This window comes from Oncorhynchus kisutch, linkage group LG6 (genome assembly GCF_002021735.2).
Source record: "Oncorhynchus kisutch isolate 150728-3 linkage group LG6, Okis_V2, whole genome shotgun sequence".
Lineage (NCBI taxonomy): Eukaryota > Metazoa > Chordata > Actinopteri > Salmoniformes > Salmonidae > Oncorhynchus > Oncorhynchus kisutch.
In genome coordinates, this window is record NC_034179.2 from 64,529,682 (window position 1) to 64,550,447 (window position 20,766).

Here is a 20,766-nt window from a genome sequence, read left to right on the forward strand (position 1 = left end):
ATGGTGTCGTCTGTGTAGAGGTGGATCAGAGAATCACCAGCAGCAAGAGCGACATCATTGATATATATATTATATATATATATACAGAGAAAATAGTCGGCCCGAGAATTGAACCCTGTGGTACCCCTATAGACTGCCAGAGATCCGGACAACAGGCCCTCCGATTTGACACACTGAACACTATCTGAGAAGTAGTTGGTGAGCCAGGCGAGGCAGTCATTTGAGAAACGAAGGCTGTTGAGTCTGTTGATAAGAATGTGGTGATTGACAGAGTCGAAAGCCTTGGCCAGGTCGATGAAGACTGCTGCACAGTATTGTCTTTTATCGATGGCGGTTATGATATCGTTTAGGACCTTAAGCTTGGCTGAGGTGCACCCATGACCAGCTCGGAAATCAGATTGCATAGCGGAAAAGGTACGGTGGGATTCGAAATGGTCGGTGATCTGTTTGTTAACTTGGCTTTCGAAGACTTTAGAAAGGCAGGGTAGGATAGATATACACTGCTCAAAAAAATAAAGGGAACACTAAAATAACACATCCTAGATCTGAATGAATGAAATATTCTTATTAAATACTTTTTTCTTTACATAGTTGAATGTGCTGACAACAAAATCACACAAAAATCATCAATGGAAATCAAATTGATCAACCCATGGAGGTCTGAATTTGGAGTCAAACTCAAAATTAAAGTGGAAAACCACACTACAGGCTGATCCAACTTTGATGCAATGTCCTTAAAACAAGTCAAAATGAGGCTCAGTAGTGTGTTTGGCCTCCACGTGCCTGTATGACCTCCCTACAACGCCTGGGCATGCTCCTGATGAGGTGGCGGATGGTCTCCTGAGGGATCCCCTCACAGACCTGGCCTAAAGCATCCGCCAACTCCTGGACAGTCTGTGGTGCAACGTGGCGTTGGTGGATGGAGCGAGACATGATGTCCCAGATGTGCTCAATTGGATTCAGGTCTGGGGAACGGGCGGGCCAGTCCATAGCATCAATGCCTTCCTCTTGCAGGAACTGCTGACACACTCCAGCCACATGAGGTCTAGCATTGTCTTGCATTAGGAGGAACCCAGGGCCAACCGCACCAGCATATGGTCTCACAAGGGGTCTGAGGATCTCATCTCGGTACCTAATGGCAGTCAGGCTACCTCTGGCGAGCACATGGAGGGCTGTGCGGTCCCCCAAAGAAATGCCACCCCGCACCATGACTTACCCACCGCCAAACCGGTCATGCTGGAGGATGTTGCAGGCAGCAGAACGTTCTCCACGGCGTCTCCAGACTCTGTCACGTCTGTCACATGTGCTCAGTGTGAACCTGCTTTCATCTGTGAAGAGCACAGGGTGCCAGTGGCGAATTTGCCAATCTTGGTGTTCTCTGGCAAATGCCAAACGTGCTGCTCGGTGTTGGGCTGTAAGCACAACCCCCACCTGTGGACGTCGGGCCCTCATACCACCCTCATGGAGTCTGTTTCTGACCGTTTGAGCAGACACATGCACATTTGTGGCCTGCTGGAGGTCATTTTGCAGGGCTCTGGCAATGCTCCTCCTTGCACAAAGACAGAGGTAGCTGTCCTGCTGCTGGGTTGTTGCCTTCCTACGGCCTCCTCCACGTCTCATGATGTACTGGCCTGTCTCCTGGTAGCGCCTCCATGCTCTGGACACTACGCTGACAGACACAGCAAACCTTCTTCCCACAGCTCGTATTGATGTGCCATCCTGGATGAGCTGCACTACCTGAGCCACTTGTGTGGGTTGACGACTCCGTCTCATGCTACTACCAGAGTGAAAGCACCGCCAGCATTCAAAAGTGACCAAAACATCAGCCGGGAAGCATAGGAACTGAGAAGTGTTTTGTGGTTATCACCTGCAGAACCACTCCTTTATTGGGGGTGTCTTGCTAATTGCCTATAATTTCCACCTGTTGTCTATTCCATTTGCACAACAGCATGTGAAATTTGTCAATCAGTGTTGCTTCCTAAGTGGACAGTTTGATTTCACAGAAGTGTGATTGACTTGGAGTTTTTTTGAGCAGTGTATATCTGCAACAGTTTGGGTCTAGAGTGTCTCCCCCTTTGAAGATGGAGATTGCATAGCTGTGTGCTTGATTTTATACACCTGTCAGCAATGAGTGTGGCTGAAATAGCTGAATCCACTCATTTGAAGGGGTGTTCACATACACTATATTTACAAAAGTATCTTAGTTTCAATAAGTGTGGGTGTCACAAGCACTTTCATTATGTGGCTTTGAATTAAAAGTCTTAGCCCAGCCGTAACTTTTCACTCTATTCTAAAAATAGAAAACCAATTAGGCTACCAATTATATAATATTTCTAAAATGAAATGTTTGAACACCAAATGAGACTCATTGTGGAGTTTAGGATATGATTTCAATCTGATTAGAATGATAGAATCTGGGCCCCACTTATAGTAATTACCAAACACTTTCTACTAAGCTAACATATGGAATTGTTTTAAGATGGTCATACCAATGATCATTTAGCTTTTTGATTTAGAATGTTATGGCCCTTTGGGTATCTTTTTATTGAATTTCTTATTATTTGATGAAACATTGAATTTGTCCTTACTGCTAATAGCCCATTGATAATGCAATTAACAGATGGACAAATGGACAACATAGCACATGGACAAATACATAGTTGAAAAATACATCAAAAGTAAGTGTGTTTGTCCTATATCTGAGAGATATAAGAAAGATCAGGAAATTATTACATATTTTTTGCCCATATTTAACCTTTTTTGGGGGGTGCTTTTTTAAACTGGTATCGGGCTATCTTCTGACGAGTCTTGGGGGCACCCTAGAGCAAAACGGAGAACACTATCGTGTTCATGAGGTAATAATAGTTTGCATGTGGTGGACAACAGTCTGAAAAATATCATGTTGCACCTTAACACCCGACTTTTCGAGCAAGACCTCAAAAAGGCCTATAGTTAGCAAACTTCAGAGGTGTTGTGATATGATTAGTACACCTTCTCTTTACAAAACGTTGTTCTCACCTCCTCCCATCGTACACCACAGTCCCCCCCCCCCCCTGTGGTCTACAGATGGAGATTGTTTTTCTTATTGCCTCTGTACACAAATTACACATAACATTGAGGCCTAGCGCCAACTTCCTGCCACAAAGCGGACTCTGACCTTTCAACAAGCGTTGTGTGTGTCACCTACACCACCCCCGCCTCTCTTCTACAAGCCTCCCTTTACCTATGCTGCAGAGTGAAAAGTACTCAGCCAGAACCCATATATCTGGGGGTGTCAAAAGTGCCATCATGGCCAAACCAACGCATTCACTCGCGTTCTGTGAACAAACAGGCAGTTGTTGCGACATAAGCCTGAAATTCACTTTGTTTGTTGAATACTTTGTTTCTAACCGTTCACATAAAGAGTGTTTCTACAATGCCCTCCTGTACCAAAAGATAAAGCATGAGTTAAGATATGCAGATACACTTCACAGGACCTGCTCATCTCAGTGGGCTAAGCATCTACTACAGCATGCATTTTGTAATGTTGTAACAAGTAGGTTTCCATCGGTTTCTATGATAAAAGGATCATTTTCATTTTCAATACAAATTCATTCCACTACATTGATTGATACAAAGCATTTAATGTAACTGTGTGACATAAAATAGCTATCTACCTTTTGCTTATGTTGTTTTGTATGTCACATAATATGTAAGTATGTGATAGAAATCCAACAATGGAGGGAATGGGTATCGTGCTGCATGACACCACAGAAGAAAAAAAATACTCCCATCTATGAGGAAAAAGCAGGTCTGTCTATGGCTACAAAATGAGATGTCCAATGACCTTTGCATTGTCATACTAACTCAGTTCATCTTTCTATTGCCATTTCTACTTCTGCATTTTATTGACTTTCACAAGGATCTTTTGACTCCACTATCCATTTACTACTAGCTTGAAACCTTTTTGTGACCTGACTTGCTTTCATGAGGGATCTACAGTATATTGGAAAGCCTTTGTATATTTTAACACACGTCTAATTGTAGTGTATTCACCTTACGTCTTGACAGAGTCAGTGCGCAAATTGGGACACAGCATCATCTGGATATGTGTTCAACAAAAGTTCACCTTCTGCTACAATTTCTGTCGAGCTGTCTAAGAATACAGTTTGATGCATAAGCTCCAGTTCGTATCCAATCCACCACACAGAACGCACTGCAACTGCCTCTCCAACGCAATGTTACAAGGCAAATGTAGCGTTCCATTGGAAATGAATGTACTTCTGTTGTACCAAAATGCAATGATGCTGTAGATGTGATCTAGGCGTTACTCTGCCAATCTGGTGCTGCAATTTGTGAAACCACCTGACATTTCAGGGTGAACGTGCGTCTCTGTTCTAGCCTACTTTACTGGTGCTCGACTGAAACAGGATGCGGTGTATTCACTATTTTTACCTTAACACATAAAGGGTCTCAGGGGCCTAATGGCTTTGCTTGTAGAGTATGAGTGGTAGAGAAGTGTTTCTCAATCCTGGTCCTAGGAAGGTCTACCACATTTTTGTTTTGGACCAGGTACTAATGCACTTAATTGAACTAATCAACTCATCATCAAGCCTTTATTTTTAATCAGGACCCTTTGGGTCCCCAGGACCAGGGTTGATAAACATTGTTGTAGAGAATGGTAATTATACATATATATATATTTTTTAATCTTCAGGGTTTTGTGTGGCTTCCTGCAAAACACAGGCAAATGTCAGCCTTAGCGAGAGGTTGTGGTTACGTGTGTCACCATGAAATGTCATTGGGCACTTCAATCGAGAGGGAAAGAAAGAGAGAGAGACAGAGTGAGAGAGCGCTAGAGGCACAGAGAGAGACGGTCACAAAGGGACAGACAGACAGACCTACCTGAGACTAAGGACACAGAGAGGAGAGAGCATCTGCAAAAGTCAAATAGTAAAAACAGAGCAAAGAAAGTAGGAGAACAGAATGAGGACTGTGCTGACACTTCGACCCTGACTAAGAGGGTAAGTCTGACGAGGTAGAATACCAATTTGTTTGCATGTGCATGAGCACTTACTTTTTGTAAGATTCAACTTAGATTTAAATTTTATTTTAAAAAACTTAAAAAACATTGAGTATCCCTGTATCATTCTTGTTATCATCTAGGTGTCAGCCGCATCATTGTAATGTGGTAATTTAAAACTAATCCTTAGGGCGGCAGGTAGCCTAGCGGTTAGAGTGTTGAGCCACCATGAAGGTCGCTAGTTTGAATACCCAAGCCAACAAGGTGAAAAATCTGTTGATGTGTCATTGAGCAAGGCACTTAACCCTAATTTGCTTGGTATTACTATGGCTGACCCTGTAAAACAACACATTTCACTGCACATTTCTGGTGTGTGACAATACATCAATTGTGTGTGTGTGTGTGTGTGTGTATATATATATATATATTACACACACACACAGGTTCTTTACATCTAGGCCAACCTGGTGAATCTAACAAGCACTCAAGAGGATAGTGTTTAGACTGCCTAGTTTTTTAGCAGTCTATTGGTGCAAACAAACTTGAACATCAGCCTATTCAGGGGAGACAAGGGTACAAAAGGTTTTCTCATTGAGAGTTTAACATTAGGTCATGCAGTATTCAGCAGTCTCTGGATGAATGTGTATTCTGTACAGATATCGATTCAAGAGGAGTTTTCCGCTGCTGCCTTTAAGTGCCTACTTAAACTCTTCATGTACTGCTGTCAAAGGGGAGGACAGTGGGTAATAATGGTATTGGGCCTGTGACGGAAAGATTTTAATGTTGAACACAATCAAGTCAGGACTTCCCTTACCAGTGTCATGTATTTGCTGCTGTTCTATCCAATTGTTAGGATTTGTACTGTCTAAATGTTTCTGGTGTTCCAATGCTCTGTTATAACAGCCTCTTCATCTATAGTTTTCATCATCTTTGTTTTACATTTAAGCAGTGGTGGTAATGGCCAACACTCTGTAAGTGACAGTTTCTTAATCTATGCCGTCTTTTGTTTTCCAGTTAGACAGTGGCGGTAATGATGTGGTCCATGCTTCACCTGCTGTTCCTGCTCTCTGTCCCACCAGGCTTCACTCACAACCTCCAAGGTAACTAGTGACTATATGTTAATCTCAGCCTACTCATTCAGATAAGATCTGTGAAAAACAAACAGTACTTGCACCATGTGGAGAAACACAATTTATTGATTGAATTGAACGCACAGCAATAATATTTTTGGTTTGCCTTTGCTGGCTTTCCCTCCAAGGACTGTTTTGTGTGAATGACTACATCAACAACATCACATGTGTGTGGAACAGCTCGGCAGTAGATCCAGACGTGGCCTGCCAGCTCCTCGGTACAAAAGAGAACTTTAAGAGCAATCTTTTGTAAGGAATATTTTTTGTCTGTCTTTATTATTACTGCAATACAGAAAATGACGGCATTGTGTTTTGAGGTATAAATGCATCCCTGTGTAATATTGAGAGTTTTACTTTTCATTTATTTTGTTTTGTATAGCAATAGTAGTTGCGATCTCAAACCCTTGGATAGGCCGGTGCAAGGTCATTCTTTCAGAGGCTGCAGTATTGTCTTTGAGGGCCATGTAAGTTTTTCCTGATATCAGAATGATATACAGTATGTAGTTCTCCATAATTGTTATTGTACATATCAATTTCATTGTTTTCTATCACTGTCGATTCCTATTTTATTTTTCAAAATTAACTAAATCTATAATGTGAAGTGTATTTTTAATAACTGCTTGTGAAAATGATAATTTTCACACATGTAGAACAGATGCAAGGAGTTGTTACTTTAATAAACATGCCATCTGCTTTCTGACTGTTTCTCTACAGTATTTCAGTTCAGCCGAGCACCTCCCCAGCATTAAGGTGGAGTGTGACGGGTCTGAGGCGGTAAAGCTCATAAGATACAAACCTATCCACCACAGTGAGTGTCCACTTTTTCAGTGTTCTCTTTTGTCTAGTGTACCTGCGAGAGTAACCTCTCACTAAATAGCCGTTCTTCTTCACTGGTTCATTTGGGAGTTAGATTCTTGCATGGGTACATATTCAATACTGAATCTATGTGCCACTATCAATGTAAACATTGCTTTGGAAAGCATCTACTAAATGACAGGTCTCAGACAAGATTACCCATCACCTGACTGTAGTTCACCAAACCGCCTCCTCTATATTTCCGCTTCATGCTATTAGATGACTGACATCTCCCTCTGTTTCCTTACAGTTAAGATGCATCCTCCTGGTAGTCCGGTCATCATCAATGGGACTAATGCCACTTGGAGTGCTGGTAGTCCGCTATCTATTAAGATCAATGAATATGAGTTCCAGGTCAAGGTGAAGAGGGAAGACCAGCTATGGGGGGTGAGTGAGAATGACAAACCATTTGGTGGGTGGGTGTGAAAGTGTGTGGTATTGGCTGAACACGCAGTATTCCTGATGAATGAGCTATAGTGAATCTAATTAGTGGGTAGTCATGCATAATACCGGCGCCTGAGTATTTAGCTGTGATTGTTGGCGGAATCTTCGCTTCCATAGACATCAAAGCATGTACATTTGAGTTGAACACACTCATCTCAAATCTGGATTTCAGCCTAAATAGTTTGAGAGTCTTGTAGCATTGTAGTGATTATGTTTATTTTTGTTTAACTGTCTCTCTGTCAGGAGGCCCAGAGTTTGACCAGACTAAAGCAGGAACCGTGGATAGAGCTGGATGTGGAGGAGAGTGGGATTCATCACATCAGGTTGAGAGTCAAGCCGACCCAACCCCCCTCTAGCCACTGGAGTGAGTGGAGCACCACTGCCTCCTGGACATCAGAGGACGAGGTCTCGCCAACCTTTGGTACATTTGATGCCATGCCACAAACTAAAACCTTACATCTACTTTATGTTCAGTCATGCAGAAGACTCTCTATCCTATCCAGAGAAACTGACAGTCGGTGCATGGTGAAGTTCATGCGGCCCATATAGGAATAAAACTCATTTGCTGGTCTCAAAAATTCTGTTAACGACCCATGTTAATTGCATTAAATGGATCCAGATGCATTTCTGAGACCTACATTCCAACCGTGCTCCCGTTCTCTGGTGTTTCAGTGGAGTCCCCGGACCTGACTTTGTGGCTGGTGTTGAGTGGTGCGTTTTTCACGCTCATCGTTGTCATGTTGCTGGTCTTCTACAAAACTCATACAAATAATAGGTGAGTAATGCGTAAAGGTGGATTATATGCGTACATGTATGTATTGTTGGGTCAGATCAGGAGTGAGACCTACAACCTTTGGCTCAGTGAGTTAATTTGGTCTTGTGCCGTGTTGATGACAGGGGCTTGATTTTTATCATTGGTTACATAATCCAATACGAAGCAGATTTTGCGTTCAGGACCTTAGGTCTGTTTGGGTATGTAGTGTCAAGTTAATTCTGGGACAGACCCAAAATGGCTTATTAAAATCCATGTTGTTTTGGTGCACTATAGGAAACACCAGTATGTGCCTGATCCCGCCAAGTACTTCCAGCCACTTAACTCTGTCCACGGTGGAAACTTTCAGGTACCTGGAAAATACTCCAACTTCCTGCTAAACTTGAATCCTCTTGAACCAATAAAATTCTGTGTATGTGGCGTTATTCACTGGCGTGAATGTTTTCTTGATATGAAAACCTAGTGGACGGCCTAATATAATATTCTGGAACCTGGTTGAGTGGATATATCCGCATTTATGTCCTTATTTAACTTGACTTACTACTTACTTACATTTGATGCTTACAGTTTGGAACAGCCTCTTTAGTTGCCAGTAAAAGGATAGTGCCCAGCCACTGTAAAAACCAAAGGGAAACATTAGTCATGAGCACAGGCCCCTTGGTGTGGTTTATGTTGCTTTGAATTCCTTGCATTAAGTTAGATGCAGACATACACGCTCTCTCTACCACATGCACACAATAACACACCAATAAACTCACACATGCACTCATTTTAGACGTATGAACAAGCACACACTGATCTTGCAGCAACTTTCAAAACTTGATACTTGCCAGTGTAGATGCAGTAACATATTTATCTTTTGTCATTTTGCCTAAGTATAAGCATAACTTTCAATTTCACCAATATCTGTGACACTGTACAGAGCGGCGGATACTGACGTGTGTCTCTGGCCCTCCCCATGCAGAAATGGCTGAGCCCCTTGTTTGCTCCAGAGTCCTTCATCACTGCCCAGCCCTGCGAGGACATCTCCCCCGCGGAGGTGTCTGGGACAGAAGTCTGGGACGTCACTGACTCCACCAGCTCCACCACTGCGGCCTTTCTCCTACACTCTGACCCCAACACTCCCTCTGATGGCTGGAACAGCAGCGGCCAGTCCTCCTGCTTCTCCAACATCGACTACTTCTACACCAAATACCCCAGCAGCCTCTTCAACGAGTCTTGCCCCGTCTACTTCACCTACCAGGGGGACCACAGCTCTCTCTCCACCACATCCTCCTCCTATGAGCGCCTGGAGCGTATCGGTCGGCTGCAGAGCCAGCCCCTGAGCCCAGACTCTGGTTTCGGCATGGAGAGCGTAGAGGGGGAGGACCAGGTGGAAGAGGAAGGAAAGAAGGATAAGGAGAGGAATGTGGTTCCAGTTGCCCCTCTTGTCTTACCAGTCTCCCTGCCTGCCCGGATCCCCCCAGTCCCTCACCATCCCCTGAGTCTCCCCCAAATCCCCCTTCATAATCCTGAGTCAAACTCTGCCATGGCGTCTAGTGGCAGTTACAATGCCTGGCCAGTAGAGGCTGCTCTAGGCAGATCCTCCTCAATGACAGTGGAACCCAGTTGTATTGGCTATTTGACCATTAAAGAGCTGCAGAATACCTACAGCAACAAGTCTATTTGAACAATCCATTTTTCACTCAATTTGCATTTTAGTTTAGCTGTTGAACTGATTCTTCATGCAAACTATGACAAGGCTGATAATGCAGGTACAAACCAATAATTTTTTACATGGAAAGTATTGTAGAGTTCTAAATATGTAGCTTATTTGTATTATATATACATCTTGTGTATTACTTGTACTACTATTGAGGCAGCTGGTTTGCCAATGCATTGTTACTTTATCTCAGATAGTTAGTGCTGCTAGTTGTTTTTGTCTTTAAATGTGTTCACTGACAGCTTGTTTGTATGAAGACCTGAATAAAACCTCTGACAGAAGAGAAGTGGGTCAGCCTTAAACTTCCTGTGTTTGTGGCCTTAGATAGTGGGAAAGTGGTCCTGCTGTGTGTTTGCGTGCGTGTGCATCAGTGGCGGTCGGTTCTGTTTCAGATGAGGGAGGACAATTTGTTTTATTTTTATGAGCATGGCCATATTTCTATTACAGCATATTGGATGACTGTCATTCATATTCATTTCACCCAGTTCAATGTAACATCGATAGGTTTATGCTACTACGTGATACTCAACATTTCTCTATATCCATCATGAGGTTGTTACAGCCAATGTAGGTGCACACAGGTCGAGAGAGAAATGAAAGATAACAGACAGCGACACACTCAATACTGTCTTGCACACTCTTGCTTGCATCTAGCTGATATAGGGTGCAGTCATTGAGAGTTTCTAATGTACAAATTTGGGTATTTTTATCTGTTCCGTTCAATATTTATTTTTTTACAGAATCGGTGGAATGAATACACCCTTGATCACGTGTAAACACAGTTCACTTTCATAGCAGCCACGTTGTATTCGTTATTGCATATATGCACTCTCCTACTCTCACCTTTTCCCTTCGCTTTTGGACTTCAATGTACAACACATCAGCTGCATGTGACCATGTGAAAAAACCTTTCCAAGACGAACAATATCATACCCGCTACACACAGCCTACATTGTCACCATATTAGCTAAAGTAACGTCATAGTCAACATAGCTAATAGAACCTTCTAATGTGTTAGTAAACCTGCTACAGTCATGCAGTAAAGTTAGTGTTCAGTCAGTAAGCAGTTTAGAACTTGCCCCGGTGGCAATACATTTGTAAAACTAAAAGCTTACCTTGAATTGGAAGTGTTACAATATTGTGTTGAATAGTCATAGCTAGCATATTGTTTGAGTGCTAAACTAGCTAGCTGCATTTGCTAGCTAAGTAAGTGAAACTGGAAAACACTCTTTCTCTCTTCTCCATTTTGGAAGAAATTAAATTGTTCAAAACTGTTCAACTATTGTCTTTCTCTGAGTCAACTACTCACCACATTTTATGCACTGCAGTGCTAGCTTCCTCTAGCTTATGCTTTCAGTACTAAACTCATTCTGATTCTTTGATTGGGTGGACAACATCTTAGTTCATGCTGCAAGAGCTCTGATAGGTTGGAGGACATCCTCCAGAAGTTGACAAAATTACTGTGAAGGCTATGGAAGGGATTGAGGACCATGAGCCTCCTACGTTTTGTATTGAAGTCAATGTAACGATAACTAACAAACTTCCATACTTGACAGTGTTCCGTACACGTGACCATATTTTAGCACCCCCAAAAATTTATACTTCCAGGTCAAATGTGATAGTATTACCATTGTAAAGCACAATTTCTCTGCTTTCCAGCAAAACCAATGATGCCCGTCTCTGCATGATTGAAGAAGGCAATGGAGCTCCACCCAGTCTTTTGAAAAATTGTGGTGGGGGAAGAGAAAGCTACTGAGTAGTAGTGAAAGGGGGAGAGGTGTCGTGTGGGGAAACTGCTTTTTTCACTCCAATTTATGACCTCTAAAATGTCTATAGAACAATATAAAGAGTTTTTATAACGTGTCATTATTTTTTGAACAGGGTTTTTAGGGCGGCGCTAAAATTATCTTCACAAGTAAACTGCGGCTGTCTCGCGACTTTTGAGAGTCATGATGGCTTGCAGAGATGATGCGAAACATGTATGCATTCAGATGTACAATTGACTACAGTGCCTTGCGAAAGTATTCGGCCCCCTTGAACTTTGCGACCTTTTGCCACATTTAAGGCTTCAAACATAAAGATATAAAACTGTATTTTTTTGTGAAGAATCAACAACAAGTGGGACACAATCATGAAATGGAAGGACATTTATTGGATATTTCAAACTTTTTTAACAAATCAAAAACTTAAAAATTGGGCGTGCAAAATTATTCAGCCCCCTTAAGTTAATACTTTGTAGCACCACCTTTTGCTGCGATTACAGCTGTAGAACAATTTGCGACCAAGCTTTAACTTCCCGACTGATGTCTTGCTTCAATATATTCACATAATTTTCATTCCTCAAGACTCCATCTATTTTGTGAAGTGCATGAATCCCTCCTGCAGCAAAGCACCCCCACAACATGATGCTGCCACTCCCATGCTTCACGGTTGGGATGGTGTTCTTCGGCTTGCAAGCCTCCCCTTTTTCCTCCAAACATAACGATGCTCATTATGGACAAACAGTTTTATTTTTGTTTCATCAGACTAGAGGACATTTCTCCAGAAAGTACGATCTATGTCCCCATGTGCAGTTGCAAACCGTAGTCTGGCTTTTTTATGGCGGTTTTGGAGCAGTAGCTTCTTCCTTGCTGAGCGGCCTTTCAGGTTATGTCGATATAGGACTTGTTTTACTGTGGATATAGATAATTTTGTACCTGTTTCCTCCAGCCTCTTCACAAGGTCCTTTGCTGTTGTTCTGGGATTGATTTGCACTTTTCGCACCAAATTACGTCCATCTCTAGGAGACATAACGCGTCTCCTTCCTGAGCGGTATGACGGCTGCGTGGTCCCAAGATGTTTATATTTGCTTTATTTATACTTAGATTTATTGTTTGTACAGATGAACGTGGTACCTTCAGGCATTTGGAAATTGGATGAAGGATGAACCAGACTTGTGGAGGTCTACAATTATTTTTCTGAGGTCTTGGCTGATTTATTTGGATTTTCCCATGATGTCAAGCAAAGTAGTTTGAAGGTAGGCCTTGAAATACATGCACAGGTACACCTCCAATTGACTCAAATGATGTCAATTAGCCTACCAGAAGCTTCTAAAGCCATGAGATCATTTTCTGGAATTGTCCAAGCTGTTTAAAGGCACTGTCAACTTAATGTATGTAAACTTCTGACCAACTGGAATTGTGATACAGTGAAATAATCTGTCTGTAAACAATTGTTGGAAAAATTACTTGTGTCATGCACCATGTAGATGTCCTAAACCGACTTGCCAAAACTATAGTTTGTTAACAAGAAATTGGTGGAGTGGTTGAAAAACAAGTTTTAACAACTCCAACCTAAGTGTATGTAAACTTTCGACTTCAACTGTAGGTGTGTATATGTTTGTGTGTGTATGTGTGCATGTTTTTTGTGTGCATGGGCCTGTGAGTTGTGTTGGGGAGGTGTTCTGATTTCAGAGTGTATTTGTGTAACAGATCTAATGGTGGTTGTGGCTTATGAATGCTGGGGTGTGAAATTAGATCCGTTTGTGCATTTGTGTGTGTAAACATGTCCTGTCAGGTGTGTGTGAGTTTGTGTATTAGTATGTGGTCTGACATTTAACTGTGACACCACGTCCCCACCGCTGACTTTCGTTCTCTTGAAAAAGTTGTTTTACTTGTTACTAGTCATTGCCAAATCAAATCAAATTTGATTAGTTACATGCGCCGAATACAACAGGTGTAGACCTTACAGTGAAATACTTACTTACAAGCCCCTAACAGACATTGTAGTTAAAAAAATATGGATAAGCATAAGAGATAAAAGTAACAAGTAATTAAAGGTACAGAGTCAATGTGCGGGGGCACCGGTTAGTGGAGGTAGTATGTACATGTAGGTAGTATGTACATGTTAATTGAAGTGACTTTGCATAGATGACAACAGAGAGTGTCAGTGGTGTGGAGAGGAGAAGGGGGCAATGTGAATAGTCTGGGTAGCCATTTGACCAGATGTTCAGGAGTCTTATGGCTTGGGAGTAGAACCTGTTTAGAAGCGTCTTGGACCTAGACTTGGCTCTCTGGTACCGCTTGACGTGTGGTAGCAAAGAAAACAGTCTATAACCAGGATGGCTGGTGTCATGATGTTGGCCTGTGAGTAAGGTTTATGACCCCCCCCCCCCCCCCCCCATAAATACCTTTCTCTCTTCCCTCTCTCTTGACTCTACAGAGGGACTCTTGAATAGCTTTTGTTAAACATAGTGAGTCTGGGAACATCAAACAAAAGGAGGGAAAGGAACCATATTTCGGTAATAGAACCAGTTGAAAATATGCGTTGGTACTTAATGAATATGATGTCCATTCGGTTGTCATCTGAGACATTATGACTGATGACAGGACGACCTAAACTGTATCTGGGAAAGTCTACACATTATAGTTAACATATTCACATGGAATTGTTGTGCAATTCAAATGGTAAATATAAAATTATTTGTGAAAAACCCAACCCACTTTCCTTTGTGTAACCAGCTGTCATATCTGTTCCGTCCGCTAGGGACGTTTTCCTTTATTTATCCTTTATTTCAGCGGTCCCAACATAGTAATATGTTAATAGCATTTCATGAAAATAATACAATGTTTATTATTAATAAAACATATTATTATTATTATTATTATAATATTTTTTTTACAGAAAAACAGAAAAGAACAATCATCCAAGAAAAAATAAAAATCAACAAGTGATGCTTTTTGTCTCCCCTTTTGACAAAAACAGGATAAGACTGTTTATTGACATGTAAGATGTAGGATAAAACTTTGGTCATGGAAAACAGTAAAGCAGAGCAAAGCATTATTATAAACCATCTGGTCCTCTCAGCTACTCCTATCCTGCACCAGGTGGGCACCAGTATCAGCATCTCCAACTGTAGCATCAAGCAAAGGCATCATGCCTGAAGCCTTCACCACATCTGTAACAGACTTCTTAAAACACGGTATGATGCAAGCAGCACAACACATCAATAATAAAAATACAAGAATTAGGGTCAGAAATCCAGTAACCACCATACAGGTGTACTTACCAAACCAGGCTCCCAACCAAGAGAACAGTCCAGACTCCTCCACCCCCGCCATGGTCCTCATCTCAGAAGATAGTGCATCAAGCCCGCTAAGGGCCTTAGATATACTACCATCTACCAACTGGTGTTATTAGGAATATACGTGCAACATTGTTTACCGAACATCTTGCAGACACCCCCCTGACTGGCAAGAAGCATATCTAAAGCAAGTCTATTCTGTCTGGCAACCCTAGATGTGGCCTTAAGCTGTTCAGGTATACCAATGAGTGCATCACGGGAGTAATTCACAAAACGCTGTTGATTATAGTAGATATAATTAATCCATGCAGTCTGTCTTGCATCCACTATGGCTGGACCCATAATAGGTAGTAAGTGCCAGAGTCCATCATTCCTACCCAATGCCTGAAATTCATGAGGAACCCCAACAGTCACCCCCAACAGATTAGTGTGTATGTCAACTACATCATCTGTCCATGGAGCACTACGTCTATGTCTCCCATGGGATGGAATGTTTTCAGGTCCCCTGGTTACAGAACCCAACAGCTGTTCAGCAGTAACATTAACAATGGTCAGTGGAATTATCAAACTGGTCAGAGCACACGTACCTTGCCAGTCTCCTCTAAGAATGGGTATCAGTACTCTTTTGGGTCCACAGATCCAGCATACATCAGCCAGACCACTAGTTTGGTTTAGGCCTGCAACTGGCCAAGTGGCAGTAAGTTAATACTGCAATCAGCTTCAGGCAACCTCCCATAGTCTATGCCATTACCTGTACCCGTGATGCAACTGTAGTTGCCCCCATACGCCTTAACACCCAAGGGGCCCGATGAGGAGGTACTGTAGGAAACACAAGGCTCAAAGAGGAACAGAGAGTTGAATTGGGCTGAACCTGGTAAAAACCTCTCAGAATACACAACCACCCCTCTCCTTCTCCTATAGCAAATGGGTGTGTAGCCAGAACAGGTCTAGCATGACCACATATAATGCAGTCCTTTCTTTTCAGGTTCTTATCCATATCAAATCAAATCAAATCAAATTTATTTATATAGCCCTTCGTACATCAGCTGATATCTCAAAGTGTTGTACAGAAACCCAGCCTAAAACCCCAAACAGCAAGCAATGCAGGTGTAGAAGCATATACCTCATATAGGACAGCCACAAACGGTCACTACCATCAAAACCAGTCTCAGTGCCTAATTGATCAATAGCTGAATAGTCTCTAATGTTAATTACCTGAATGAGATTTGACACAGTGGTGGTAGGTGGCAGGTTTGGTCCAGGGGTGGTAGAGGAGTGTGTCTGGCTCTGGTTCGTCTGGGACCTCTGTGGTTTTGGCAGCACCTTAATAGAAAACAGGCCCATCATGTCGTCCCCAGCCCTTTCCTGTCCAAGGGTGTAAGCACCTGCATCAGAGAGCTGAATGGTTTTGATAGTTAGTAGGATTTCATCACCTTTACAGAGTTCAACAGTGCTCCCAGGTTTCCCCCATATCATGGAAAACCTATCCACCTTTGTGGGATCCCCTATGCTATAAGGATACCCTCTTCTCCAATCCCAGAACTGTCCCAAATTGGTTATCATGTAATCCCCATACGGACACCCTCCCTCATTACACAGGTACACACACTGGCACTCCTGTACACAGGTGTTAAAACCAAACACAAATATCTCAATTTCTTCCCTGCCCTGTTGGCTCAAAATATGTCCCAAATACTTAACATGAGTCTACCATCATTAAAACTTATCCTAGCTAATATTCACACCACATTCATCAGAGAAAATATAATGACACTATAATGTAAATTTCACTGCCTTTTTGTATTAAATTAGCTTAATATCAGTATTACAAATGACCCTAGATTCTCCATCCAAATGCCTTTCCAATCAGGCTGATCAGATCACAAAGGAAAGTTACAATGGAGGTCATAAGTCATAACATATTAGACATATTAAAGAACCCTTTATCTTAAAAAAATGACAAAAAATAAAAAAAAACTTGCTTAATTAAAACTCCTAATAGTCCATATGTGAATGTAGATGTCTTGTCTCTGGGAACATGGAAATCGCCTTAAATCCAAAACGTTTACTACAAATAAAACCTAATAGTTATAATAATTATTTTGTATCTCTCAAATCATTAGTTTTAAATTACCTTAGTGGTTATATCTAAAACCCATTCAGTCTCTCTTCAAGCAGTCTCTCCAAAATGCTTCTTAAATACCCTGCCATTAGACACACACAACTATGACAAACGTACACTGTCCCTTTAACATAAAATAAACTCAGCCTGCAATCCATTTTTATGGGCCTTTCATTGTTCCCCATAATGAAAACAGATTCTAATGTTAGTATACCTTAACCTCCTGTTTAATTTCAATGGTGTTATCTGAACAATCAAACCAAAATCAATAACCGGGAAGTATTAAATGAATTAAAAGAACAAAATATATCTACCTTATTTCTCAGCACATTCAATCCTGCAATGTGGGTCCCCTAGGAATATTCAGTCCCTGACTGCAATATTCAATGTACTATCATACGCTAGGTAAATTATTCCATATGAACTGTGTCCAACACTTCTTTAACTAATACCATTCACACATGGTATTAGTACCCTGACTTAATACCCAATGTACCACAGTCGCTCGGCGAACCTATCTTATTTCCATTATAACCCAGGTCCCTGACCTATCTAGTACATTGCATTCGTTATCATATGGTAATTTACCCCCAATAGTCCCTGACTATTTCCATGTATTTGCATTCATAAGCATTTAATGGTGGGGTGTTATCTGTTTGTTATCTGCTGTACGTTTATTCGCTTGACATGGTTAGAACACCCCTCCCGTCTTACATCGACCACACCCGTTGCCCCGTCTCCCGTACCTAGTGTATATCTTATCTATTACTCAGTGGCTCAATTGATGTTTAACATAAGTATGTTCAGATGTTGATTATGTAATTCTACAATATTAGTATAGTTCAAACCTCATAATATGAATCTACACACAGAATTTTACGTTAATAGAGTTTAACACTTTTTCCAATAGTCATGCACACCCCCTCAATATTCAATGATATAACTCTGTGCAAACATCTCATTTGCAAGTCCGCGACTGAAATACCTAATGTACCAGCTCCAACTGAAATACCTAATGTACCACACTCGCTTGGCAGGCTCAAATTAATACAACTCAGACATCTCATCTGAAGGTCCCCGACCTCATTCATACCGATATTAGTCCCAGACTGAATATCAAGCGTATTTCATGCACACGATTTGAGTCTCACAAATCTTCATTCACACCAGTAAGCTTCAACTTACACCATACACACACAAATCTTCATTCACGCCAGCAAGCAGACCAGTAGGAGACGCAATGGCCCCTCCTTCTATCCATTCTCTGTACAGCTTATCACCCCGTCTCTTCCACTCCTTACCCTTTCTGCCTTCATTCACTTCTAGAGTGGACTTCAGCGTTTTCAACACCTTTTCTATTTCCAACGACATTTTATTTACACTACAATACTGTCAACAACCTATGCCTTTACTCAAACCCAAGCGGTACCCTTTACTTATGGCTAAATCGGCCCCCAATTAGGTCTAAAGTAAGAACTCAATTATTCACTGTGGGTCCCCTAGGGTATTAAGTAGTCTAGTGTCCCCCGGATTATCACCTTTACTTCAATACCAAATGTACAAAATAAAAAATACAATCACTCCATATGACTAACGTGTCGACCGGATTACGTTTCTAGAACAACTTAATGTCTCACTCAAACTTGGTAGTCAGTGCGCCGACTTTACTACCCGATGTACTCCACACACACCTATGCTTTGTTAGGACCTTAGAGAGACCCTCTCCTTAAGGCTAAATCGGTCTCAAGACCAAGTAATCAATTTAATTATTCGTCATTCACACTTGACCCTGCCTAGTACATCACATTCGCATCATATGGCTTTCCATTCACACTTTGGTGGTCACTCGTTACCCACCACTCATACATGTAGTCCCAGACTATCCAGTCACACTTTTATAATCAACTAGAATGAATCATACATGTAGTCCCAGACTATCCATTCACACTTTGGTGGTCACCCGTTACCCACCACTCATACATGTAGTAAGTGTCCTCTGTTACCACCCACTAGCCAGGCATACTAGTACATCCCATACACAATGCATAATTAAGTATTGTTGATCAATAATAAAATTGCAGTTGCCAATGGAGATATTACTTTCTCAACTATATTCCAATATCCCGTTTAAATTGAGTTTAAATTTAGTAACTTACATCAAACAGGTGTTCTCACAAAATGAATTTGGATAAAGCCAACATGCAGAATTTCAGTTATTACAATAGGTATCTGTTTACCTTTTTAGTAGACAGGACAGCAATGGCCAATCGGCCGGACAATCTCCAGCGTAGTCCTTCTATCACGTCGGGGTCACCAATTGTTAGAGTTACGTAAATTTCAAATCAAATCAAATTTGATTTGTCACATACACATGGTTAGCAGATGTTAATGCGAGTGTAGCGACATGCGTGTGCTTCTAGTTCCGACAATGCAGTAATAACCAACAAGTAATCTAACTAACAATTCCAAAACTACTGTCTTATACACAGTGTAAGGGGATAAAGAATATGTACATAAGGATATATGAATGAGTGATGGTACAGAGCAGCATAGGCAAGATACAGTAGATGATATCGAGTACAGTATATACATATGAGATGAGTATGTAAACAAAGTGGCATAGTTAAAGTGGCTAGTGATACATGTATTACATAAGGATGCAGTCGATGATATGGAGTACAGTATATACGTATGCATATGAGATGAATAATGTAGGGTAAGTAACATTATATAAGGTAGCATTGTTTAAAGTGGCTAGTGATATATTTACATCATTTCCCATCAATTCTCATTATTAAAGTGGCTGGAGTTGAGTCATTGTCAGTGTGTTGGCAGCAGCCACTCAATGTTAGTGGTGGCTGTTTAACAGTCTGATGGCCTTGAGATAGAAGCTGTTTTGAATCTAGTATCAGGATAAATATAACAATGAGTCACCGATTGTATACTATGTATTTTTTATTAGCTAAGTAATAAATGGCAAATACAATGTCAAATACAACTTTCGTATATACGGGCTCACTGTAATACCACTCAGGGCAGAACAGAGAACTGACAGGATGTATGTAAACAGTGTTCTTATACTGTGATGGACATAGTTCCAACCCGTCTGTTGGCCTATCACAGTAGAGGCTGGGCGTGGTTTAGACTTGCTCAGCCTATTGCAGGCGCTCAGGCGGGTCCCCGCCTCTTGGCGCTTCTTGGAGTCCTCCCTCTGTCGATGTATAGATTCCTACTGTTCTGGTATCACCCCCTAGTTATAACAGTTGCTCAGTTCCTGCTATTGTGTTGTTCAGTATTTTTCCAAACCTCGTAAGGACCACCCCTCCCTATGCCTGCTTAATCACAACTTTGTAAGATACAGCAAGTCACACCATGTGCTCAATATTGTTACATACAAACACAAGGACAAAGCATCTGCTGGGCTGTTATCTACAGTTTTGCAACATGCAGGTCACACCATGTTACTCAGTTCTTGTCACACACACAAACAGGCAAGTAGCAAGCAGTTGTTTAATCTCATAATGATGCTCCAGTGCACAAATGCAGTTACCTCACACAACCAACATCAGATAATATTTAATCATATATATGGTAATGGCTAAAATGTAAAACACAGGATCCCACAATATATGTTCCGTCCGCCAGGGATGTTTTCCTTTATGACATAATTTGTAATC

General features: G+C 41.5%; 1 protein-coding gene across 6 annotated transcripts; it reads left to right on the plus strand.

The window, feature by feature from the left end:
• The first annotated feature begins 4,393 nt into the window (after positions 1–4,393).
• On the plus strand, positions 4,394–10,195 carry il2rb (interleukin 2 receptor, beta). 6 transcript variants are annotated; one of them, XM_020486306.2, is made up of 10 exons: positions 4,394–5,003; positions 6,017–6,102; positions 6,261–6,381; positions 6,512–6,596; positions 6,847–6,940; positions 7,238–7,374; positions 7,675–7,852; positions 8,104–8,206; positions 8,480–8,552; positions 9,168–10,195. In XM_020486306.2, exons 2-10 carry the CDS (start codon positions 6,033–6,035, stop codon positions 9,870–9,872), a joined length of 1,566 nt encoding a protein of 521 aa, XP_020341895.1. In that variant the 5' UTR covers positions 4,394–5,003; positions 6,017–6,032; the 3' UTR covers positions 9,873–10,195. The 6 variants fall into 6 exon arrangements, with proteins under 6 accessions (XP_020341895.1, XP_031683042.1, XP_020341899.1 ...); XM_031827182.1 differs by having other exon boundaries at positions 4,454–4,551; positions 6,247–6,381; XM_020486310.2 differs by having other exon boundaries at positions 4,467–4,551.
• The last annotated feature ends 10,571 nt before the right edge of the window (positions 10,196–20,766 follow it).